This window comes from Aethalodelphis obliquidens, unplaced genomic scaffold, assembly GCF_003676395.1.
Source record: "Aethalodelphis obliquidens isolate GAN/ISIS:26980383/991018 unplaced genomic scaffold, ASM367639v1 scaffold9, whole genome shotgun sequence".
Lineage (NCBI taxonomy): Eukaryota > Metazoa > Chordata > Mammalia > Artiodactyla > Delphinidae > Aethalodelphis > Aethalodelphis obliquidens.
This window is the reverse complement of record NW_020837953.1, coordinates 31,509,507-31,536,179: the sequence shown is the minus strand read 5'-3', so window position 1 is coordinate 31,536,179 and position 26,673 is coordinate 31,509,507. Positions and strand designations below refer to the sequence as shown.

The 26,673-nt window shown below is 46.7% G+C and overlaps 1 protein-coding gene across 4 annotated transcripts in view; it reads right to left on the bottom strand.

Moving 5' to 3' along the window:
• Positions 1–2,223: 2,223 nt before the first annotated feature.
• The window catches only part of WASF2 (WASP family member 2), a 71,230-nt gene continuing 46,780 nt past the window's right edge, over positions 2,224–26,673 (bottom strand). For 3 of the 4 annotated variants that reach the window (XM_027109519.1, XM_027109520.1, XM_027109521.1), the window contains exons 2-9: positions 23,276–23,448; positions 16,420–16,554; positions 15,738–15,891; positions 13,510–13,627; positions 12,357–12,487; positions 9,512–9,667; positions 7,228–7,742; positions 2,224–6,266 (exon numbers count right to left, since the gene is read on the bottom strand). In XM_027109519.1, the coding sequence (XP_026965320.1) occupies positions 6,109–6,266; positions 7,228–7,742; positions 9,512–9,667; positions 12,357–12,487; positions 13,510–13,627; positions 15,738–15,891; positions 16,420–16,554; positions 23,276–23,405 (1,497 nt within the window). In that variant the 5' untranslated portion in view covers positions 23,406–23,448 and the 3' untranslated portion in view covers positions 2,224–6,108. Of the gene's footprint in view, positions 6,267–7,227; positions 7,743–9,511; positions 9,668–12,356; positions 12,488–13,509; positions 13,628–15,737; positions 15,892–16,419; positions 16,555–23,275; positions 23,449–24,587; positions 26,332–26,673 lie in introns of those variants that run through there. The other variant, XM_027109522.1, reaches the window with a different exon arrangement.

Genomic DNA, 26,673 nt, shown 5'->3' with positions numbered 1-26,673 from the left:
AGTTTCCAAGATACTGAGATACCAGGGGGCTGGGGGTGGGGGGTGCAGCATACATCATCCTGGTCAACCCCTCATTGAATAGTGGAAGAAGCTGAGGCCCAGAGAGGGAGCAGCAAGGTGGGAGCTAGAAGAGCTGACCTCTGACTTCTCAGCCAGGATATCTACTCTTCTTTAAATATGTATGCAGAGCGTCAGCAGGTGTGTGCACAATTCCCCAGGTAAGGGTGGGGATGGCTGCCTGCTGTGGTGGGAAGGTGTCTCTGCAGGACTCCTGCCACCATGGTACTGACAATTCTACCATGAAGAGATTCTTTTGGGTGTGAAAGGCTTATTTTTTGTCTTCCAGCTTCAGGCCCCCCCCCAGACACCTCTTCTCCTGGGGCTAAGGCTGGCTTGGGGAGCACCTGAAACAGCTCCTAGCCGCATGATCTGGGAGGGAACTAGCTGACAACCACCCCAGAGCAGAACTTACAGGAAGTGGTGCCAGGTTGCCCTGGCCGCTGGGTGACCAGGAGGGGGCAGTGAGGAACTGGCGGAGGGAGCACGAAGGGAGGGGTGGCTCCTGAGGACTTTGTGTGAGGTCTGCTTGCACCTATGTGTGTTCCTGTAACTGTGTGCTGATCTGTGCCCTTGTTTGCACAAGGATAAGACTCTCTGTGCAGTGTGTGCACATCTCCGTGTGTATCCATGTCCGAGTGTGCATAGATGCACCCATCTGAACAGGTGTGTGCATATACTGAAGGCATGCCCGACGGAAGCCCCAGCCCATACCTAGGGAACTCACTTTGTCCCAGGCAGTTGAGGGCACAGGGTACTTCTAACTATAAAGGTCTAGGATAGCCAAACCCTCAGTCTAGCCCACTTGATTTCAAAGTAAGAGCAAAAATAACCATCACCTATAAAACTGGGCACCAGGGGGTAGGGTAGACTGTAACAGAAAACCTTTAACACACCCCCTCACACCAAAGACCACGATGCTAGATGGAGAGATTCTGAAAACGGTTTAAGTTCCATGGTGGACAGAGCACAAGAGACCCATGTGCGAACTATGGCTCTGCTCCTGGCCAGCTATGTGATCTTAAGCAACTCAACCTCTCTGAATCTTTTTCTCGTGTGTAAAATGGGAGACTCTTGGTTCATGAGGTTGAAATAAAATGTACGCAGTCTTGGGCAGGTAGTAGTAAATGCTCATTCTTCTCAGGATTAGCCCAGAGAGCTGAAGCTCCCAAGCGGAGGAGCCGGAATTCAAGCTCAGGCCTCCTTCTTCCCAGAACCACATTCCTTCCCTCCAATTCCCCACCAAGGGCGGCTCCTGACACCACCATTTTGTCTTCTCCCAGGGCGGGCGTCTGGCTGCCTGTCAGTCACCGGCCTCGGGAAGCCAAGTGCTGACTAAACACAGGCCTGAGCAGAAGGGTGGAGCGAGGGGCTCCGCCCGGGGCGAGCTGGCTCCCGCGCCCCCTCCCCTGCACCCCACCTCCAGCGATGAGCTCAGAATGGCTGGCGCAGCACTTGCTGACAATTCAAAACTTCTGCCCCCTCTCCTGGGATGCCAGCGGGTGACTCTCTCTGAACAGCAGGCGTGACCAGCCAAGTCACCAACCCTGCTCCCAACCCTCTCCCGGGGCCACCGCACTGTTTGCTGGGCCCAGAACTGGGTGTCTACTCATAAATTACCCCCAGGGACAGTCACCCGCAGCAGCTGGGCTCGGAACAACCGTTGCTTCCTGGGTAGGTCATTTTTTGGGGGTCAGAATATAAACCCAGCTCCCTCACCTTCCCAGGCAGAAGGGGCATGCAGCACCCTAAACCTTTTATCGGATTCCATTGTAAATCATTCTATTTAAGGTAAGTTGCTTGGGTCTGAGAGGCAGACAAGATGCCGGCCAGATGTTGGGAGGCAGCATCAGCATTCAGCCTGTGTTCCTCTCCTGCCTGATGCAAGGAGTCTCCCTGGCCCCAGCACCCCCCTCTCAGCCAGCTGAGGGCCTCTAGGTCCCCCAGTTGGGTCTCACCCTAACCCAAAATGGTTTCCGGCCTTCATTCCCCCACCTCCTGCACAGGGTGCACCATCCAGGCCCAGAGGCCTCCCGCCCTCCAAGCCCACCCACACCGACCACCCTCTGGAGCTCTGGCCACCACCCGTGGCTATCAGTCGTCCCCTTATAAATGCTTCTCCCATTACACACATATATGTGCACACACACACACCCCAGAGGTGGATGCATGGTTACAAAGACTTTATCAAATTATTTAAGATGTTGGCATTTATGCATTCGCATGTATACGTAAAACAATTACACAGAATCTTCAGGTCACTGGGGTGCTAATGTGGTACACACACGAGCCTGGCAGGGACTCAAGTAGGACCAGGCTTGGAGGCACGGGGCTTTGAAAAACTAGTCCTCCTTCTAAGGACCTGAGAGGAATAGGGTGACAAGGAAAGGGTCACGTCAGGGGTCTGGCTTAACCCCTGAAGGTTAGAGCTCAGAGCTGCATCTCAAGCTCCGTTCCCATCTTCAGGGGAAGGGGACTCATTTTCAGACTGTAACCCCACTATGTAACAAGCCCACTCCCTAAAATCTTGATGTGGCAGACACACCCAAGAATCCACTGGACCAGGTCCTCATAAATATATTTATATCAGAGAAAACAAGGCACTTCAGGAGCATGATGGCTCTCTCTCCTACACATACATCATTCTAGACAGAAAGTAAAAATTGGTTAGTTTCTCAAGTGAGTTAAGTGACTAAAGTTAATACAGTAACGAAATTGTTCCCTAGCGCTTCCTGAGGCACATCTCTGGGTGACACCTGGTCCCAGGTCGGCTGAACCCCGGTAGAGCTCAAAGCCCCCAGGACGCCTGACCTCTCTCCTGAGCAAAAGCCCCTGGCCTTGGGGTCACTGCCCCCCTCCTCAAGCCCTGAGGTCAGGTGAGGGGGGTTGCAGTGGGCAGCAGGCTGAAAGCAGAGCTGGGACACGGTGGGAATGCTTACGCAGGGTCACCAAAGCCACAGAGACCTCAATCTGTCCGAGATGGCGCTGCCGAGCCGGAGAATCGGCGCCACGGGAAGAGATTTCACATTAGCCCTGACAACACTGCCTCAGCTCTGCGGTGACACCAGCCAGGGTCATTTCTGAGGGCGCTTGAGCTTCCGTTGGAGGCGAGCTGGAGCTCGGGCCAGCTGCTCGGAGCCTCCAAGGGATCGCTGAGCCTGCCCCCTCCCCGTGGCTGCTCCCTTGGAATGTACTCATCTCACAACCAAGGCAGAGTCACAACTCACTTCTGACACTACCGAGTGGAAGCTGGGCCCCTGGGCCACAGGAATGGGGGCAGGTCCCCTGGGCTGGGCAGAATAGGGAAGGGAGGCGGCTCCTTGGCTTCAGCCCTTAGAGTCCTTAGGGGCCATTGCTCCATACTCTTACCAGCCTCAGCCCAGTTTAAATAATCACTAAACTTTGCATTCTACAATTACAGGATTCCAAAGATAACACAATTACCTGCATAGGGTCCTTTATCATCTTAAAGGGCTCTGTGTTTAAAGAAGCTTTTTTTTTTTTTTTTTTTTGGTGCACATATGCATAAGTAGAGCCCAGAGGGCCTCTCGGCTGACTGGGTCCCCAGCCCCCTGAGCTGAGGAGGCTTCGCAAGGCCGGCTGCTACAAAGCGCCGAGCTTGGCTGCATAGATTTTAATGAGAGCATCGGGCAGAGCTGTGCTGTTGCTCTCCGGGACTTTCAGATCATTACCAAACCAGCTGTAGGATGAGAACACAGCATATCGAAACCCTAGGAGGTCACTGAGCTAATGATCTAATCCTACCTTCTGCAGGCAGTGGCCCTCCCCACCTCCTCCTGCCCCCAGCCCTTTCCAAGGCAGACTCCGTCCATTCCAGAAGCCAGGCCAACACCGCCCCCTTCAAGGTCAGAGAAGAATGATAGTGAGTAGTGCTGGCTCCCCCTTCTCCGGAAAGGAGGGGGATGGGGGTAATTTAGTCAAAGCCATTAGGCCCAAACCCTGGCCTAGCCAGGCCCCAGGACTCCTATTTGGGAGAACCACTGCCCTCCACCTGCCACTTTGGTCACTGCTGGGTTGCAGCCGGGGGCACCTTCGACAGCCATTTTAGAGTTCTGAAGAAAGCACCTTCAGCTTCCAGAGTGCACAGTGGGAGGCAAGGAGGGGGTGCACACCGTCTGGTACGCTCAGCACTGGGGCCTGACGCCATCCCTGTGCCAGAGATGTGTGATCTAGGAGAGGAAGGAGGGCACACTCTGGAGCAGCCCCTGCAGGAGGGCACGCTGGCCTCTAAAGACTCGGTCCCCACGCCCCAAGTTCACAGCAAGAAGGCTGAGGGGGAGATTCAGCCAGGGCACAGCGGCAGTACCCACGATTACACCCTCTCCTCAAGCCGGAGGGGTTGATGAGGGCTTTGGCAATTACTATAACCATTTGCTGTGCTGGGTAGAGACAGATCCTGTTTCTCTTTGTTTCAGGGCTCGGAAAGCCGGAGAAGCCGGAGAAGCCAGAAGCCAGTTTCAGCACAAGAGGCTACACAATAGTTAGGGCAGAAGAGAAGAAACCTCACTGTTGGCCGAAGTTGACCAGTTTTTTTCTGAATAATAGCACCTGTGTATTAGCTCTGGGAAAAAGGGGGAGTGAGGGAGGGAACGTCACTGTGCAGTGAGGAGGGGAGCTGGAAACAAGACCCAGAGTCCTTCTGCCTTTCGACCCTCCTCATGGCCGCCAGCCGCCAGCGCCCCCTGCCCCGGGGCAGCTACCTGCAGCGGCTGCCAGCCCGAGGGACTGAAGTTTCTACAGTTGGAAGGACCTATGCTTAAATTGGGGAAATAAAAGGGGGAGGAGTTGCAGAGGAATTGAAAGCAGCACCTGTCACGCTGCCTACCCGCTTCCTTCTCTCACTACCTCTGGTCCCCCAAAAGGGCAGCTCTCAAGGCCAGGTGCTTGGCTGGTGATAGGAAAGGGGGAGCAAACAATTACAAGAGAGGCCATGAGGGTCTGAGCAGCACTGATAGGCCTGGCACAGGCCCTGAGCCCTTCTACTGGGACCCCCACCTGTGGTGAGGTCTGAAGTAGCACAGAGCCAAGAACTGCTCTGCCCGGGCTCCAGCAGGTGCCCACCATTTGGTCCCAGAAAGCACAGGTGACTTGGAATCAGGAACTGTGGGGTCTAGCTCTGTCATCATCCAACTGTGTGACCTTGAGCAAGTCACTTCCCATCTCTAGGCTTCAGCATCATTCAACCCAGTTCCGCCTTTTTCCAGTCCTGCAGTTACAAGTCTCTAAGCTTGGCTCCCGAGAGCCAGAAGAGGCCCAGATCCCTGTGTGTCAGGGCTAGTTTGGTCGTGAGTATTAGAGGTTAGAACCGGGCTGTGGTGCTTGGAGGCACCTGGTGGTGAGGGAGGGGCATTTAAGGAACGTGGAACACCACATTCAGGAGAGGGACCCTGGGAGGGAGGGAACCACCCCTGCCTCCAGAAAGGCATTGTTTCTGAGCAGAGGGGTAAGACATTTCTTTAGGGGCTGGATGGCTCCTGGAATAAAGGGCATCCAGACATAGAGATGGCTTAGCAAAAGGCAGCCTCACCCTGCTGATGAGGGCAGAAGGGGGAGGCACGGGGTATGCGGCTGCTCCGCCCTCTCAGTGCATGGGAAAGGGGCCAGCTGTGTCCAGGCAGGCTTTAGGACCAGAAGATGGCTGGCATTATTCAAAGTAGCTGAGGGCAAGGATTCTAGAAGACCACAGAAAATGGCTTCTAGGGGAAGGCACCAACTCCAAATTTAAATCCAATCAAAGGGATCTGCTTTGGGGTTTTCCCTTCTCTTCAATATGCAACAGTCACTTGAAGGGAAGAGGGAATATCTCAGCTACCGAACCTCAGGAGCCCCATGGGCCTGACCTCGGGGAGACGGGAAATACATGCTGATTTGGAGGAAGCACTTGGATATATCTTTGGTTGCTTCAGGGAAGGCTCTGGCCCCTTGAGATTCTTTTTTTCCTCCCTTTTTTCCCCTTGGGACTGTCGGGGTAGGCATCAAAGGAGGCAGGTAGGAAGGAAAGAAAAAGGAAGCGGGCAGCAGGCAGAAGAGTTAATCCGACCACTCGTCCTCATCAAACTCAGAGGAGTCATCTTCTGAGTCGCTGTACTCCACAGCAATGCGACGTGACAAGATGGTGGCCACGTCGTTGCCCACAACATCCCGCTTCTCTTGTTCCCGCTGCTCCTCAACCCTGCGCAGCTGAAAGCCTGGTGGGAGAGAGAGAGAAGGGTTAAGGGGTGCGTCAGTCTCCGAATCCATCCGGGACTGTGGAAGAGGGAGCAGCCCCTGGTGGTGGTGGGTATTGGAAAGGACAGTGAAAAAGAAGGACCCTCTGGGAAAGCAAGATCCTCAGGACAAGAAGTAAAGACAGGTTTTATGAAATTGTGGCCCCAGTGCTACAGGTGTGTCTGAAAGGAGCCTGCCATTCTTCCCAGTTTCCACGCTTCCCAGTTTCTCAGGCTGGTGAGGATGGTACTTCTCCCAAGACTGAGTGGGGAGTGGCTGCCAATCCCCACCTAGTGGGCACTCAGTCTGCCCAAGTCATTGTTTTCATGAAGCTCAGCTGCCTTAGGTTGTCTCCACTAGACAACCCTTCAGTTCCTGGAGGATCAGACAGAAGAAACTACTCCAGTCCCTTGGGACCAGAACCGGCCTCTGACAGAAAGAGAATAAATGCCCCATGATGGTGAGATGATGATGAGGGAGGGGAGGAAGGTAGGGTGAAAGGAAGGGAAGGGGATAGGAGAAAAAGGGGAGAAGGAAGGGGGTGGGAAGTGGGGGAGAGTAGGGAGGAAGGATATGAAAGGCAAAAAAGTGGAGGACAAGGAGTGTGTGAGTCCAGCTGAGGAAGTACCTTCTAAGACAGTGATTCTTGTTTTTCTCTGGGGCACAAAATGGATGCAAACATACACAAAGCATAAATTTCCAAGGAGTTCAAAGATCCCACGATAAGAAGTCTTTACTTTAAACCAAGGTGGAAAGAAATATAAACCTCTGTATTTTTAGAGCGAAGCCTTTCTTCACGCTGATCTGAGGTCTTAATCTCTCCCCACCCAACGAAAGCTATTCCCTTGGAAGGTCGCAGAACCCCTTGTCCACCCTCCAATCAGTCTTCCAGCTGCAGAAAGACAAGGCTTCATGATCCCGGACCCACCACTGGGATTTTACCTTGACGGATGGCTGAAAGCAAGTCGCTGCGGGCATCGCTCACAGGAGGCAAGGAGGACTTGGGCTTGGTGGTGTCAGAAAGTGGTGAAGGTGCAGCAGGCTGGCCATCTGCACCACTGAAAGGGGGAGGAGGGGGCCCCGGAGGAGGGGGGGGCGGGGGAGGCGGAGGTGCTCCTCCTGCTGGTTGGGACAAGGGAGGTGGTGGCAGAGGTGAGTAGTCAGCTGCTGGCGGTGGGGGAGGAGGTGGAGGGGCAGCAAAATCGGGGTGAGGTGGGAAAGATGGGGGTGAAGGTGGTGGTGGCGTCCCTGGAGACCCAAATCCTCCAAGCGGTGGTGGGGGTGGAGTGCTCATCATCGGAGGTGGAGGCGGAGGGGCAGGTGGTGGAGCAAACCCAGGTTTGGGGCCTGGCGGAGAGCCCAGAGGAGGAGCTGGTGGTGGATGGCTTGGGCTGACCACACTGGATCTTTTGGGCCCAGCTAAGCCAGACCCTCTTTGGATACTGTCTGCTGGGTAGCTAAAAGGACAAAGCAAAAAGACCCACCATCACTCTCAGGATGCAAACCTCCACTTTTAGTTAAGTTTATCTATAAGCCTAGGTTCATTTTGGTTGACAGTATCAATTCATTTTGCCTCAAATAGAAAGAAGAACCTGGGGATGGTCAGAACAGACCAACAATGGAATGGGCACCCTTGTAAGGTAATGAGCATCCCATTAGCAGAGGAGTATAAGCAGAAATTGAGAAAAACTACCTGAAAAAAGTGGACTTAGGATTTTTCCAACAGGTAAGGGCTGGCCAAGATCCTCTCTTAGGTCCCCCTCAAACTTTTCAGCTCTCCAAGGGAAGGCACCCTTCTAAGAAGAAGGGTCAGTTCAATCTTGGAGCCAGGACTACGAAGGCACGCAAGAAAGAACTGGAATAAAAATTCAAACACCACTACCCACAGGCTCTGCTCCACAGGCTATTAACATTCACCAGATCTTATGAGGGCAGGAAATCCAAGCCAAGCTGACCGAACCTGAGCGGGGTACAGATTTAGGTGAATGTACCTTCAGTGCTCATGTGGAAAAACTTGAGACAGAACGAGGGCCTGAGGATCAGCAGAGACGGGAAATGAATGTGCTGCCAGACTTGACCCGGGTTGAGAGAGAATTAAGGTGCACCTCTCCTGGGTCAGGCCTACTTGACTGAGGCTGCAAGGTCTCAGGCCATGTGTGAGACTGCAGGGATTCTTTTTCCACCTTTTTATCTGCCCTACACTAATAGCTACTCCTTAGAAAAGCATCCATCTTGGAATTTTCCACAGACCTTCGAGCCTTAGCTGCATCCAACATGGCAACAAGCAGGAAGTGATTTGGGAGGCAGAAGGAGACTTGGGATTAGTGGTTTCAAGCGCCAAGAATGGGGCGGGCGGTGGGGGTGACAGCACTGCTTTAGGTCTCCATCTGAGGGGTCTTCAACATACCCAATCTCTGATTAAAGTGTCCAAGGAGACAAGCATACTTTTCAAAGCTCTCACTTGTCAGGCATCAGAAAGAAAAGTAACTATGAGGAAACACTGAAATCTAACACTCCTCAGATCCCTTCCTCTTTCAGCCATTACTTGCTAACTCTTCCTCTATATACCTCTGCCAGGGACACTGACAAATACCAAAATGGTCAGATTCTAAGTTTCATCTCTTTTTCTTTTGTTTCCTTCTTTCTGGAGATTTTATCCACGGTGAAATGGACCAGAGGTGACAGGAGAAAAGGGTGACTATCTTCTACGTTCCTAGATAACTGGGAAGGAGGCTGTTCAATATTTTATGTACAGCAGGAGATTATACCACTTTATGTCATGCTGAGTCAGAGCCAAGTAAAAAAAGCAAGAGATAAGTTGGTGACTTCTATCTGCTCAGGTGTAGCTAGTAGTTAAGAACACAGGCTCTGGAAAGAAAGCCTGACCTGCTTTCCAATCATGACTGACCTGCTTTCCAATCATGACTCTGCCTCTTACTGGCTGTGAGATCTTAGGTAAGTTCATTGACCTCTCTGTGCTTCACTGTTTACTCATCTGTAAAATGGGTACCTATCTCAAGAGGACTCTTGTGGGGATTAAGTAACATATGTAGTGTTTGGCATAATGCCTGGCACTTTACAAACACTTAATAAATACTAATTATTTCTATTATCTAGACACACTTGTCTGGAGTCACTTTAGTGGTCCTGGCCTGGATTTAGAACTCTTACTTTGTCCTTGAGCATTTAACCACCCCTAGTAGATGGAAGAGGTATCACCATTTACCTGAATTCTGCTGGTGGGGGAGGCAAGCTGTCCTCAGAGAAGGAAGGAGAAGGCGGAGAAGTGGAGTCTGACTGTGGTGGTGGTGGGTAGTTGCTTGCATCCACGTTATCAACAGACCCAACGCTGCCATTCTGGTACACCAAGGTGGGTGGATACCTGACAATGAACCCAATGCCAAAACTGTCATTTAAAGTCTGAGTGGTACTCTCTTGTTTTCTTAAAAGACCCCATAAAAATGCATTTGATACAAAAGCTATTAGGGAGAAATAAAATTAGTATATTTCTCATATAGTTTCTGTTGTACTGAAGTTTTATTTTAGGACTAAATATTCTATTGTTAAATATCTCCCAGGACTTCCCTGGTGGCGCAGGGGTTAAGAATCTGCCTGCCAATGCAGGGGACACGGGTTTGAGCCCTGGTCCGGGAAGATCCCACATGCTGTGGAGCAACTAAGCCCATGAGCCACAACTACTGAGCCTGCGTGCCACAACTACTGAAGCCTGTGCGTCTAGAGCCCGTGCTCCGCAGCAAGAGAAGCCACCACAATGAGAAGCATGCGCACTGCAACGAAGAGCAGCCCCCGCTCGCCCCAACTAGAGAAAGCCTGCGCGTAGCAACAGAGACCCAATGCGGCCATAAATAAATAAATTTAAACAAACAAAAAAACCTCCCAGATATTTCTTTTGTTTTTTCCCCCACTTGCTGTAGTTGTAATTTATTTATTTAAAAAGAATTTTTATTGGAGTATAGTTGATTTACAATGTTGTGCTAGTTTCAGGTGTACAGCAAAGTGAATCAGCTATACATATACATATATCCAACTCTTTTTTAGATTCTTTTCCCATATAGGTCATTACAGAGTACTGAGTAGAGTTCCCTGTGCTATACAGTAGGTCCTTATTAGTTATAACATAGTAGTCTGTATATGTCCAACCCAATCTCCCAATTTATCCCTACCCTCTCCCAGATATTTCTGTTGGATTGTCTGTAGAAATGGGACTGAACCCAGATTATCAAAACCATGCTGTTCCTTTCCCAATGTTGGCCTTGTCAAACCCAGCAGTTCTTTGAAATTCTCTCCCAAATGTTAGGAGCAGCCCAGACCCAAATCCCAAAGTCTGTCTTGCAGCAAAGGGCAAAGCCAAGCCCCAAGGCTAGTGAGCTGCAAGCACGTGACTGGCACACAGCCTGGTTTTGAGGTCGGCAAGCCTCTGGAGCGCTCAAAGGCCAAGGAGGCATCTGATTGCAAAACCAAGCTGAGGACAAATGCAAGTTGCTGTGTGGTAGTTAGACGTGGTCTCTTATCTAACAAAAGGAGCTGCTGATTAAAGTGGGGTGCTAGGGCTTGCCTCACGAAAACCTGTCCCTCATAGCACTGGGCCTTGGGTGAATTTGCTCTGGGTGAACAGCAACAAACTTCTAAACAAGCACGAACATACCAAGCAGCAGCTAACAAAATGTGGCCTGTTCTGCTCCACCTCCCGCTTCTTTCCACCATTGTTGGATTATAAGGAACTCATCTAAAGCAGACCCCAGGGAGAACAGAGTTGGAGGGAACTAACTGAGTCAAATGATGCTCTGATGTGGAAAATCCCCAAGGCCTGAAGCCCTATAGACTTGGCATATCTCTTTACAGGCTCACCAACAAGCATGTCCAGGTAGAGCAGCCATGCAGCCTGATCCAAAGTCCTTATTTTCACCACCTCAATACACACACACACACACACACACACACACACACAGTTGGTCGGCATCCTGAACATGCTTCTGCCCTTAGAGTCACTGAACCTTCATACAACAAGGGCCTGTCTGAACAGGAGGGACCACAGAACAAAATGGCCCCTTTTTATTGGGAGGTGAAGATAATGGAGGTACCCTCAGGGCTGATTCCCCTGTAGAAAGAAAGGCTCATTTTTCCTCTCACCATCCTCATCACTCTTTAAAACAAATCTCTTAATCTAGGAAGAACAAGTGTCAGAAGTGTCAAGATTTCTAAAAGTCAAGATTTTCATGGTAGAATTATTCCTAAAAGCAAGAACAACTCAACTCTTTCCTTTTATCATTCCTAGACACCCGGCATGGGCTGGCATGGTTCTCTGACAGCCAGGATGCAAGGTATTTAGGGGAAAAACCAGGGCGACATTTATGCCAAGCAATCGTGGTGACTTGGCTTTGAATGTCACACAGGTCGGACACCAGGATAAGCATCAAACCAAGCTTTAAAACCATTTTTTTCCTTTTAAACCTCTAGTGTGATTTGGTGTTGGGAAATGGGGTCAGACTGACATCTACCATTTCTTCACGGAAATATACAGCCTCAATATTGGCCGCACGACCTTTCCCACACTGTCTCTGAGGTCTGCTTTCAGTCCCTTGGCCAGCCTCTCTCCCAAGACTGACAAAGGCTGACTGAAAAGTTGCTTTGGTGATGTGCACAAATTCTCTGCCTGGCCCTCCCCACTCCCACGAAATGCCCAGCTCTTTAGCCACAACCTTCAAATCAATGCTCTGGAGGCAAAGGCCTCCCAAAGCCACTTTTCTTCCCTTTCTAGTCTTTCCTTTGAGTGCCTCAGACATACCAGTGTCTGGCAGAGCAAGGGCACTAGAAGCCATAGGCTTTATTTTCCAGACCACTCTCGTCGCCAAGTCTCTTGATTTTTTTAGCAAATTTTAATCACCAGATGGAGGCACTTTAAAGTAGCTGATTAACAGTGGTATTGATTTAAGCCACACAGCAAGACTTCAGGGGGTATGAAAGGTGTCACACCAGAGCTGTCAGACTGTTGCCCCCAGGTGCCCAGCCCCTTCAAAGAATGCTACCAAGAGGAGAGAAGCACCACCTACCCAGAAGGCCCCAGCTTTTCTTTGGATTCTACAAATTCTTGACCCATCTTCATCTTCTCCCACTCTTCCTTACGTGTCTTGATTTTACGTGGGTTTACATTTCCTCGATTTGGATTATCCTTCTTCTCTTTCTACAATGAAAAGAAACAGAAAAGCCTTAATAAACATTTCCCAAAGTTCTTCATTAAAATTCCACCCAGCTTCATGGATATATACCCAAGAGAAGATTTGCCTAGACAACATACAGTAACTATAGAATTTACAGAATTGCTGGGTTTAGAGTGACCTAGAGGTCATCTAATCCAAACCACCTCCTGGGCTCAAACACATTTCCTCAATCCCATACTCAAACACCTCTACCCACTACCTCTTTGGGTACTTCATTCATGTTTTTCAGCAGCTCCAATTGTTAGGCAGTTAGTAAACAGCTATTTATTATTTGTTATGCCGCAAAGGTCAGTCAAGAGAGAAGAGAAATAATGATAGCGGTAGATATCTGGGACAGATATAAGGAAATAGTTAAAGAACAAACCAAAACAACCAATGAAGAATTCTTCAGCCTGTGCAGCTGCACTAGCCCCTGGCGCTCTCTTGGGCCTCCCGGCAGCCATGCTAATGGGATTGTGAGGTTGCAACTGGTAGGTCATATGCTTACACACATCACTGGCAGCCTAAGGGGAGGGGAGCATCTACCAAAACCAGGCCTATGCCCCCACCACTGCCTCACCCAACCAGTAGTCAAGGTGTTAAACCACTCTTGTTGCAAATCAAACACTGTAGAGCCTTGTGCTGATCTCTGAGAAATGAGCTGCAAAACTGGCAGGGAAGGGAACTAGCCTAGCTTGAGTGTCCAGCAGAGTCAGGTGCAAATTGCAAGAGAAATAAATGGTGAATAGAAAAGTCAATTTCTAAAACTCAGCCTGAATATACTCAATTGTTAATAGCACCGGGAGGAACAAACACATTTTTGGTGTGATTTATACTTTCATCTTGGTTGTGCTTGGAGTGGACACATTTTTTTTTAAGAGTCTCACCTGACATCCACGCAAGCAGCCACTCGGAATGATTACTTAACATAAGACTGGCTTCCTTTTTATCCCCCCTCCACAGTCGTGCCTACTGATGTGTAGAACAGAGGCCCCTTTCCCCTCACCCTATGCTTTCTCTTCTCTTTCATGATATCCTTGGTGTCCTGCAGCATCTTCTCCTTCCAAAGATCAAAGAAGTACGAAGGGTCTGTGTAGAATTTGAGTGCCTCTTTCCCATCGTCCCTTGGACAGAAATGAAGACAAGTAGCTGTCAGTAGACAGATGAGCTCCCAACCAAATCCAATATTCCAAACACCTACCAGTTAGCAGTTTTTACACTGAGGAATCAAGAAGTCATTCAAATCGACTGCATATTTCCTCTCCCATACCAGCGTTCCAAAGCCCCTGAATGGCACGGCACCTCTTTCCTTATCTGGCTTTTTAAGAACCTTAGCCTTACTTTCAATTCCTGGTAGAGGAATTTGCATGGTCAGGGCAAGAATGGGCTATAGCAGCAGGGATCCTGATTATGGCTAATGATCTCCATGGCCGCAGACACCTCCCTGAGGACATTCTGATATCTTGGCACATTAGATGGGATTTCTGTCACTGGTTCCCCTACCACCATCAATTGCCCAGGTCTCTGTAGGAAGCATTAGTGGCTTTCTACCCACCCAAAACCTGTGCACACATGTGCAGGTTCACGTGTGTACACATGTATGCACATACACACATGAATGTGTATATGTGTGCAGCTGTTATTCTTCTGTAAATACAGACAGCCACAGCATTCCACCTACTTGCTTCCTTCCGGAAGAGCTCAGCATCCACCCCCACCCCCCAGCCACAAGGGGGCCCCAGTGAGAAAAGATGGCCAGCTGTTTTATGACCACAAGATTTCATTACCATCTCTTAGTGGCTGTGAAAGAGGTAGAGTGAGCTACTGAGTGTCGATGTAGAGGCATCTACCAGACTCGATGACCCTGGTTGGAATCCTGCACTTTGGCATGGCTGAGTCTCTCCCATTCTCCAGAAAGCATGCACTTAGGGGTGGATATTTATTTTAACACTACTCTGAACTAAAAAGAACTGGAAAGGTAATTCTTTCCTAACCTCCAAGCCTATCACAACACACAGAAACCATTTCCTAATCATGCACTAATGATTTTTATATTAAATCTTGTTCTGAGTTAGCCACACCACCACTCTTTTCTGTTAGGCTAAATCCAGAAAACTGAGAGGAGAATGTTAAAAAGGAAAATACCCTACATTAACTGAAAAATAAACTTGTCTTACCATAGTCCCTTCAATATTATCAGGTGTGTAGTCTTTTCCTGCCCTACAACCCCTCTGCCCAGATCCAACCAGGCTAAATGATGCAGGCTAGAGAGTCAAATCTACGCCCTGCTATGTTAGCTGGCCCCTTTGAGAGCCAAGGGGCAAACGTAATTTCACACAGTAATAATAATAGGATAGATGCCATGTACTTCCTCTGTATCTGTGTGAGAAGCGACCATGCTCCTATTCTGGCTCTGTGGATCAGGTGGGCGTCCTTGAATTTCACACACATATTCTACTTTGCAGTACACCCATGTCTCACAGAAGACATCTGCCTCCAGCTATCTGTAATTACTTTTACCTGTTCCAAAGATAGTTATGGATGCGAGCAAGATAAATATTCGCTTTCTGCCCCTGCTTGGAAATTTTTTGCACGATAACACTAGAGACTACTAGAGGGGAGGGGCTTTAAGTTGTCTATAAGACTACCTTTTTCAAGTCCAGCCACAGCACTGTAGGTCCTTTCAGAGGGGAATGATGAAAGGATGTTCAAAACGAAGTGAACGACACTCATTTGGAAGAATGCCAATTACTCCTTAAGCTCTGGAAGGACCCTCAGGGCCCAGAGCAGCCAGTCCACAAGGCTGGCCCCACTAACACGCCCAAACATCTGGTAATCTAGTGGTTTCAGAGTAAGTGGGAGCCTTGCTAGAATGTTGCCCCTGGGATGCATGCTATAGGACTGCCTTGTAACAAAGTCCTTTTGGTTCTATAATAACTAAATTCCTTGGATGGAATCCAAGATGGACCTGGCTTGTACCAAAGTAAACTCTGCAGCATGCAATGCTATAGCAAACTTTCAATATATATTATATTCACTATGAGTTTAAGAAATCAAACAATAATAAGTGGCAACTGTTTATATGGTAAACGTTAGCTTCTGCTGCCACAAGCAACTCTGGGGTAGTAGTATGCTTTTTGATACAATCCTCTGATGTAAACAACATCTTTAAATAAAAAGACAATCTAGTGTTGTTAACCACAGGCTGAAAAAGGTAGAAGCTAGCCAGGTTACCTGTAAGGGGTCAGATTGTTGAGAGGTGGAGGAGTATCACAGGTGTTGTATGTTTCCAAGACAGGTATGGGGAGAGAGTTTCTGTCAAAAAGCTTCTGGTCTTGAACGGTAGAGCTTCTGAAGGCCTTTCGGGTGTTGATTCCTTGTAGTGACACTGAAAGAAGATGGAAGGCATTAGAAAATGGATGACAGGCTATTTGAGCAAACACTGAGTCACACCAGTCGGAGAGGCCTCAGCTGCTGCATTTCTTGGCTGCGGCTGTCTGCAGCCAGGTTTTTTTTTTTTTTTCTCCCCCTCTGGGGAAGCCCCACAAGGCTGTCAGCAGCCCAGCCATTTCATGACTGAACAAAATGAGGCAACACAAAGGTTTACTATGTGGCCAGATCTAGCAGGCCCCTCCTTAGGAGGAATGAATCTTCCAAGTACTTTTATGGTAGCAAAATACGACTGGGGGGAAGGGGAATTTGAGAAAGAGGGGATTGGGGGAATGGGAGAAAGGGAGTGTGTGGAGGTGTGGTAGAGATTAAAAGGTTTCTTTACATCACCCAGGCTTGTGTTGTTTCAAAGCAGAACTCCATAGGTCTCTGTGATTTCTCCCCTCACTTTTTTATAAATCAGGAAAAAAAAAATCCTAAGCAACTGCTCAGCAGAGCCTGCAAACGCTGAGCTCAGCTTCCTTACCTTCTTCTTCCTTGGGATCCAGCTGAGTGACTTTAACTTGTAGGCGGTCGACCCTCTCAGCAAGGGAGCTTACTCGAGAGGCAAAAGTATTTGCCTGAGTGAAGAGCTCTCCAAAAATGTCCTCGGCATATTTACCTGAGAGAGCAAAGAAACCAAGTCACTAGTGCCTAAAAGTGACATACATGGTCAGAAAAACTGGCTACTAAAGACTGTATTTCCCACCTCCCAAACACACCCACCCACCCCTCTAAGATGGTTCAGGCTACGTGCAGAGCTTGCTCCTGGAGACAGAGACATACCCTCCAGAGCCTGGGCAGCCTGCACGTGCTCTATAACTAACAGAGTCTTCTTGGCAAAATGAACTGACATGGAACTCAAAACAGGATGAATAAAATCAACAGGTGTTATCCAAAAAACTAATCCTAGAAGAGTGGAGAGTATGTCTATACATTTGCCTATAGCCCTTAGCCCTTTGCTGCTCTGTAAAAGCACCTTGTAAAAGTGCTTCTGGAAAACAGATTGGGAGTTAGAAGGACCTTCTATGTGTTTACAATTAACATGAAAAATAAGAAATCACATCCTTAGTGGAGCCCCAAAAGTACGCTGAACAACCATGATGAGATGTGGTATCTTTGAGGGGCCCTGAACTTACTAACAACTCATAATAGAGACATAACTTCTTCTAAGAGGTGAAAAGGTTATTTTATGTTTTATGACCTACAACTTTGAAAGTCTTTGCTTTAGGTTATAATCCTTCAAATCTACATCTCAGGGAACAAGTGGAAAGCTGAAACATTCAAGCTCTCCCTGAAAAACAACATACCAGTGGTCTCATTCCACAATGTCTTATTTTTTAGAAAAAGAAAAGAGTTCCGTACTTTCAACCCTGGAATGCAAGGAGAATTTGCAGCCAAAGAAACATAAAAGCAATCTGACACTACCTCCATATTGTCATTCCAAGCCACAAAGCACATTCTTGCTAGAATGAAAAGTGGTGCATACGAATAAATACGCCATCTGAGTTTGTTACTTGCAAGGTGAAGGCAGGCATAAGTTACTGTGCCCAACCAAAAGATCATTTCTTTGAGAACTATTTAAAGTAGGCTCTTACTTCAGTTTCTAAACTACATTTATTCTTAGTCCATACTTGAGGGGAAAAAATGAGATCAAAAGGCCAAAACTGCACCTTCAGGGTGAAATGCAGCTCACTCAATGTAACCTGGAAGGTAAGGATAAGACCAATCAACAGCATATTTTGAATTGCTGGTAAATTTAGTCAATAAAGAGTTTCTAATCAAGGAAGAAGCAAGTCTTTGCATACTGAATGGTTCTGTGATCTAAACAACCATGGGAAGCTCCCGAGCTCAAAGGACTGAAATTGGCTAACAAGCTGCACTTCTACAGGGCAGGTTGAGAATCCAATCTGATCCCTGATAATATGGCTAAGTCGTATAAGAACCATACTGTACTGACTCACAGATATAGAGAACAAACTAGGGGTTACCAGTGGGGAGAGGGAAGGGGGGAGGGGGGCAAGACAGGGTAGGGGATTAAGAGGTACAAACTACTGTGTATAAAATAAACAGGCTACAAGGATACATTGTACAGCATAGAGAATAGAGCCAATATTTTATAATAACTATAAATGGTGAATAACCTTTAAAAATTTTGAACCACTATGTTGTACACCTGACACTTACATAATATTGTAAATCAACCATATCTCAAAAAAAAAAACCCCAAACCAAAAACCATACTGTATCATGCTTGCCTAGGTAACGAATAACTGTGATCAGAAGACTATATAACAGAGAAACACACATTAAGCATAGAAAATAAACCAGGCTCAAAAATATATGTTAACCATCCAGCTGTTCTGGAGGAAAAGAAAACCCCAAGTCAATTTACCCTTAGGTCACCGCGAGAGTACGCAGGATTTCCTGCTCCTCAGTGAAGGGAGCAGTGATAGTGGGAGTAGAAATCTGTGTGGCACAATGGTTTAAGATGAAATCATACAAAGAACCCCACCATATAAAATGGTAACATTGAGAATGCTATTTGAAGGGGGAGTGAGGTGGAGTGAAGGCTTCCCCACTGTCACGTTACGTCATGTCAGGCCCTAGGTATACTTAGAACTTCAAGATGATACATGGAAGAAGCAGTAGACTTCAAACCAGAAAGTCTGAATTTAAGTCTCAGTTCTTTCTACCTACACCTGTGTACTTTTCAGCAAGTCAAATTCTCCCAGCCTCAGTTTCCTCATCTATGAAATGGGGACAACTATATCTATCTCACCAAGTTGTCACAGGATTAAACAAGCCAAAAATGTAAACTCTTTTTCTAAATTAATTAATTAATTTATTTTTGGCTGTGTTGGGTCTTCGTTGCTGCACGCAGGTTTTCTCTAGTTGCGGCAAGTGGGGGCTATTCTTCGTTGCAGTGCAGTGCACGGGCCTCTACATTGCGGTGGATTCTCTTGTTGCAGAGCCCAGGCTCCAGGCACACAGGCTTCAGTAGTTGTGGCTCGTGGGTTCTATAGTGCAGGCTCAGTAGTTGTGGTGCACAGGCTTAGTTGCTCCGTGGCATGTGGGATCTTCCCGGACCGGGGCTCGAACCTGTGTCCCCTGCACTGGCAGGCGGATTCTTAACCACTGCGCCACCAGGGAAGTCCCTGTAAATTGTTATAATGAGACTCCTCCTTATATTGCTCAACCATATCAGATGACTTGTGTTTTTTTTTTGGCCGCGTTGGGTCTTCATTTGCTGCACGCGGCCTTTCTCTAGTTGCAGTGAGCAGGTGGGCTACTCTTCGTTGCGGTGCACGGGCTTCTCATTGTGGTGGCTTCTCTTGTTGCAGAGCACGGGCTCTAGGCATGCGGGCTTCAGTAACTGTGGCACACGGGCTCAGTAGTTGTGGCTTGCAGTCTCTAGAGTGCAGGCTCAGTAGTTGTGGTGCACGGGCTTAGCTGCTCTGTGGAATGTGGGATCTTCCCGGACCAGGGATTGAACCCACATTCCCTGCATCGGCAGGCGATAATTTCACTTATTTATTAATTAGTAATTAATAATTTCACTTATTCAGATTACCAAGATAGATCCACTATCACATCAGGACATTCATAATAGACATCTACCCCATTTTGCAAGATTCCAGAAGCAGTCTTCAACTTTTTTTTTTTTCTCTTAGCAGTAGTTTTTCAAATGAAATCTTATGTGGAAATGGAACAAGTAAAACTGATTTTTAAAAATATGAAGCTGCTCGTTTGAATTTGAGTGGGAGTCTTGGAGCCCCCCAATGGCATGGACCCACTGTACTCAGAAAACCCAATATCATAACATATCTTTTAAAATTTTATTTATTTATTTTATTTGGCTGCGCTGGGTCTTGTGGCATGCGGGATCTTTTTTTAGTTGTGGCATGTGGAATCTTTAGTTGCAACATGTGGGATCTAGTTCCCTGACCAGGGATAGAACCTGGGCCCCCTGCCTTGGGAGTGTGGAGTCTTAGCCACTGGACCACCAGGGAAGTCCCATAACAAATCTTAATGACCCAAGAAGGGGTTCCCTTTCCCTAGGTGGTCAGGATACTGATTCAGAAGTGCTGGCTGGCTGGCTGTGCCCACATTTCCTAAGATACGGCAACCTAATATGTGAAATGCCAATCTCACTGCACTGAGGGAAAATGAGAATCCTGGATATGCTATCAGGGAGCAATTCATGGCTGTGAAATCTTAGTTTTGTGCTTTATTCATTCCATAATCAGACTTTCCCTATTAGACCAAGCACTTCCGGCTAGAATATAATACATGAGGCCAAGGTCATGAGCCTGAAGCACATATGAGCCTATTCCTGCACCCCTCTCTGCTAGATGAAATCCTAGTCATCTTTCAAGGCTCGATTCAAATGTAACCTCTTCTGTGAAGCTTTCCTTGACTCTCCCTATTCCCGTTATGTTCCCATTCCCCATAGGAAATATTCCTTCCTTCCCTGTATTCTCTGTGCACCAACAGCATGGAAGCATGGAAAGAGTACATGCATGAATCATTCAGCAAGTATTTACTGAGCTCCTACTGGGTGCCAGGTACTATACAAGATAGACACTGGGGTTCAAGGACAAACAACACATGATTTCTGCCTCCAAAGAACTTTCAATTTAATATAGGAGATAAATTTCAATATAATGTGGCGGGTAATAATACAGGCATGTAATAGGATCTCAGAGGGGTACTCAGTCCAACCTGGAGGAGGAGATCCCTGAGCTGGGTGGGCCTTGAAGATCAGCTACAAGGATGGCAAGGGCTCTCCAGGCAGTGGGAACAACAAAGCCACCACGTCAAAGTACGAGAGAATATGGTCTGTCTCAGAAGCTACAAGTAGTTGGTAATTCAGTTTTTCTTCCTTCTTTTTTTCCCTTTTTAATTTTAAAAGAATCCCTTAAAAAGACTGTAAAATGGGAGAAGACAGATTACAGAAAATGAGGCTGAAAAGAAAGGCAGGTCTTAAAGTCTTGAATGCCAGGCCAAGGAACTTAAATAATTCCATAGTGAGGAAGAGCAGAGATAAATACATAGCTAACATTTATACTCTTATTTTAAAAACACTTTTTAAACTGCAAAAGTTAACACAGACTTAACTTTTAAAAATTCAAACAATTCAGAATTATAAAAGTAAAAAGTAAGATTTTAGTTTTGGGCAGACCACTCTGGCAAGAGTATAGGTTTAAGATTTATAAGATTTTATACAATTTTTAGGTTTATAGATTTAAGGGGGTTGATCAGAGAAAGGGAGGCCAGAGGGAGGCTAGGACAACAGTTTAGGTGAGAGTTACAGTCGGTCTAAACCAGGGCAGTGTTGGTAGAGACAGAGAGACAGGAGACAGAACTGAGAAATTCTTAGGAAGTCTGACTTTGCCTCTGACTGCTGTGTCTGCAGGCAAGTTACCTTACTTTTCTGAGCCTTCATTTCTTCATCTGAAAAATGGCAATGCCAACATCTAACGTCATAGGATTATTAAAAGGATTAAACGAGATAATCTATGTGAAGATCCTATTAAAACCCGGCTTAAAGTAGGCAATCAACAAACGTGAGTTCCCTTCTCATCCTCTCCCCATTCTCCCCTTGAGAATTATTTATTTCTTTCTCCTCTGGTAGAGTATGAGCTCCTGGAAGGCAGAGACCATTTCTTACTATTGCTGTATCCTCTCAGCATCTGGCACATAAAATATGTTCAATACATGTTTACTGGATGAATAAAGGGTCAGCTAGCTCCACAACCTGAGGAAATCTTGTTTCCACAGGCACAAGCCAACCCTGTCCCTCAGATCAACTTCCTCAAGATAGGAATGCTCTGATCACAAGTGGGAGAGTGAGCAATGGCATCCAGCAACACTACCCTGGAAAAACACCTGAGAGAGCATAACTCCTGCTGAGTGAGAATAAGAAGTATCATTAGCTAGATGTCCTTTGTCCTATAGAGAAGGAACCAGTGTGTGACTGACTTCCACCCATTTGGCTTTCTCAGGGTGACAGAAGCAGAAATGATGCTTTTAAGAAGCAGTGAGGCTCTCTGCAGCCTTCATGTGCTTCCTTGTCAGCCATACTGCTGTTGCACTGCTGTCAATGTTCCTTTGTGTAAGACAGACACTGGCGGAGTTTCATTTCTTTCTTGACGCCCCATCCAGGTTTCCCTAAGCCCTGGATCAACTGAGATGGCCTCTGAGCTAGGTGATGGCTTAGGAATCTCAGACCCCATACATCATATGGTCACAGACCTCTGTCTCCTCAGGCACCTATTTTCAAGGCAGGGCCTATTACTATCTGAGGGGGGATGCAGGCTTTCTTGATATTCCACTGTTTTCACTAAGGGCAGTGATGCAATAGGAGAGGTGAATGTCTGAAATAATTCACACCAAGATGCTTTTGCTAAGGAAGATCACTAAAATGGCATTTTGACAGAGGTTCTTATGGGAGCTGGAATGGCACTAGACAAATGCAGAGCCTATCCAAGCATCTGCCCTTCCCATATCTCGGCTCCAAGCAAACAAAGTCATCTTAATTCAGAAAGAAATCCAAACCCATGCATGTACCCCACCCAAGGCAGTCTTATTCATTCTTATCAATTAAAAAAAAAAATTACAGTTGAGCTGGCTTTCCCTCAGCTCCAAAACAGACTAGGTTAACCCCCATCTTCCTCCTAGAGAAGAATGGCTCCAGCTCCAATTTGTGTCACTGTGTTCACACAGCTTGCAAAACTCCCAATACCCCAGAGACTACAGAAGTAATTTGTACCCTGAACTTGGACCTGGGGGCTTGCAGCACAATAAAATGTGTACCAAGGCAGACAAGTCAGCCAGAATCTCTCTGAATGCATGTTTGCTTTACTTCTCTTTGGGAAGAAAAGGGGGGGGTGTTGTGTAGATAAAGACTATTGGCACATTTGAGGCTTCAACAAAGTCAGGCTACATCGAATAGCTTTGTGCAATTACAGGCACATTCCCCAACCCAAGATACTGCTCTGTGAACCTCCCACTTTACACACAGAGAATTCTGCTCTGTCATTCCATCTGCAGTTTCTGCTGCAGCCCTTCCTGCCACCCTTCCCACAGATTTCTTTTGAAGCAGGTGGAGGGGGAGGGGGAGGGAACCTAGAGGGTGGTGGTAGATGAAGAAAGGGTTGAGGGGAAGAATCTGTACCAAAAAGGAGCCTCTCTTTGGGGAGGGGGTGGGAGTGGGATAAATTTTCGCACTACCTAGGGAAGGCAGATGGGGGAGAAATAGGAACACGGAGGAGAAGGAAACAAAATAAAGAGCACCAACGACCCCTGAGGGCAAAGCACAGGCTCTCTGCGGCACTCACTCAGGCTGCCCAGCTGTCGGATGACATTTGCCAGGGTGATGTTGGTCATGCATTCCAGCTCGCTTCTAACGCTAGGCAACGTCTGACGGCACAGGTGCCTTGGCTCGATGTTCCTCGTTACTAACGGCATGGTGGACCTGCTTCAGGCAACGTTCTGAATGATGAAAAACAACCTAAAAAAGAAATAACAGGAAAAGTATTACTCAACCACAAATTCCAGGCACACCAGGGCTGTGAGTCTTTTTTCCTTTTGTTTTGCTCTGATCTGAACAGCTTTAAAAATCTTCTATCTTTTTTCTGTTTTAAGCCCTCCCTTACCCCTACCACCCCTTTTAAAGGTTTGCCATTAGAGGCTTGCTGGATAAGTTTAGAAATTCTGAACTGGTGACTGCTGACTGAGGGTACACAGGCAGCATAAAAACCTAAAAACCTTAAAATAACAACTATGCTCCAACTAACAAGAGTCTCCAGAGGCAGGGACACATGGTAAGAAAACAGCCCATTCAGCAAGTCCTGGATGGTATAGATCTTAACCTTGGGGGGTCCACAACCAGAACAGATCAGATTCCAGATAATCAATTATAAGAATCAAAAAAGAGCTTTTGTCATCTGACAGTCTCCACAATGAAATTAAGTTGCCAATAATGATTCTACTGATCTGCAACAGGACATAACTTCTCCAGTCCTTCCCTGATGGAGGACTGTTAATGTACAGCTAAATACTGCCAGTATCTATTAACACTACCAAAGTTTAGTCTGTAAATTGACAGAATGAAAGAATATCAAGGAAAATTTTACACGTTCAATATATCAAACATGATGCCAAGCACCCTGCGCTGTAAGATTCCCTAGTCCTTTCTCTTCTACCCACAGCTCCCTTTCTCTCTCCCATCCGGTTCAACACACCTGGGCCAAAAGGCTCTTGAAACAGCAGGAAGTGGAGCAGATCCGGAAACCTTCCAGTTACTGTTTCTTATCCTGTCGGCTGAGCCCCTTTCCCTAGGAAATCCCCCAGCACTTTAGGTTCATGCTGAGCTATTGTTTTAGAGTTAGATTACCAAATTCCTAGCTCTACAAGGACAGGAGGAGGTTTTTTATCCAACAAAATGGATATGACTACAGCCAAGGCACATCGGGCTGGAACTGTTTCCCTATCTTGTGAAACTAAAGAAATTTAAAACAGCCTAATGGTTTTTGTGCTAGGGAAAATGGCAAATTAAATGGTAAAGCATAAAGGTAACATACCCAAGTCCCCAAGGTTGCAAACTCCTCTTTAAAAAAAAAAAACAAAAACCCACAGAGGTTTACTTACATCAAATCTCAAAACACCAGCTCATCACCAAAAAAGTTGATTGTGAATACGAAATGCTTAAATCAAGCTAAACATCATAGATCTTAAAAGTGAACCAACATATTGTCTGACCAAAAGAAAAAAAAAAAAGCCCTTCAGGCTCAAAGAGGGAGTAGAACCCTTTGGAACAGACTGCTCCTTGTTATGGACATTCTGATCTGCTAAGAGTAAAAATAAAACAGGAAGCCAGTAGCTTGGGAAACAAGATTTCCTGTCACCAACAGCAACAGCCTAAGAACCAAGAGAATCAGCTGTTTGCTCATAACTTAGAACCTCCCTTTAATAGTCACTGTGTGGCAGCTGTTCCTATCTTTGGGGTGCAGAGGTGTTTCCTGAATGTTTGTCTACTGTCTAAGGAAATAATTTTCATTCTGTTCCTCAGCTAAGTTCCCCTTTGACTAAACAGGTTTTCTAATCCAAACTCTGGACTTTCCCTCCCAGTCTACCTCTTCTCCTCTTTTACATAATCTAAAGGGTACTGGGTACTAACATGCAAGCTTTATTAACTCATACTGAAAAGAGAGTTTAGAACAGCAAAGGAGGCAAGGTGTTACAAATAAAAGAACCTCACAGGACTCTGCATCCTCTGGATGCCCTTAGACTCCCAAACTTCAAGCTTTTAGGAAGAACCAGAAATTCAGGGGTACAGCCAGAGATGAGTGAAAATAGCCACTATGGCTCCCTCCATTAGCAATTATTTCAGAACTTGTTCTAGCTTCCTAGAGGAGCTACAGGAGCCAGATCCCCTTGAAATTCTGCGCTGAATGGCCACTGACAGGGCATTCCAGACATTCTCTTTGGACACCTAATGGAAACTGTATTCCAGATGGCTAGGTAAATGTCAGATTAGGGGTGGAGCTGGGGAAGCCACTCTGACACCTTGGTACTTTAGCATTTATGCTTTCCCAAGTACCTTGGGTAAGTAGACACAAATGGAGTCAACTCTATGTTTTCTGGGGTGGAGGAACCAAGTTTTCAATAGCAAGATAGCTACCTCTTGCCAAAAAAAGCCAGCTCCCACAACCAGCTAGAGTACTCAAGAAATTACAATATGTCAATATCTATCAAGACAAAACAATTAGAAAAGTGAATCTGCTACTAAAAAAAAAGTAATTTTATATGTTTCAGAGCCACCAGAGAAAGACAAGATTCCCTATTATATGGAATTACCTGCATCACTGCTCATTTTTCTTTTGGATAATCAAGGTTAGTTGTATTATGCCAAAGAAGTATGGAATTACGCATGATCTGAACCACAATACTAATTTGACCAAGGGAAAAAAAACCCTCTATTCCAGTGAAGACAAACTTAGAAATGGGGCAAAGACTTCCAAGGCTCTTGACTCAACTCAGCTTCAAGTTGTGGAGTTGAGACATACCTCCCTTAGTGCCCTGAGTCTTGACACCTTACTAGCTGTATTATCTTGGGCAATTTTCCTAGAGACATTAAATAATGTAACATGTATAAAATGTCCACTACAGGGCTAAGAAAAAAGGTAGTTATTTTTAGTTCCACGGACCTCAGGCAAATCCTCCTGTAAAATCAATTCTATTCATTGACAAATATTTTAAAACACTTTTAACAATGGACATATTATGTAGTAGAATACAATAGTCACATAAATTTAAAGATGAAACCCTAGGGTCTTCCCTGGTGGCGCAGTGGTTAAGAATCCGACTGCCAATGCCGGGGACACGGGTTCAAGCCCTTGTCCGGGAAGATCCCACATGCCGTGGAGCAACTACGCCCGTGTGCCACAACTACTGAGCCTGCGCTCTAGAGCCCGCGAGCCACAACTACTGAAGCCTGAGCACCTAGAGCCTGTGCTCTGCAACAAAAGAAGCCACCACAATGAGAAGCCCGTGCACCGCAAGGAAGGGTAGCCCCTGCTCGCCACAACTAGAGAAAGCCCGCATGCAGCAACAAAGACCCAAAGCAGCCAAAAATAAATAAATTAAATAAATAAATTTATAATAAATAAATAAATGTGTGTGTGTATATATATATATTTTTAAAAATAATAATAAAGTTGAAACCCTAGACTTC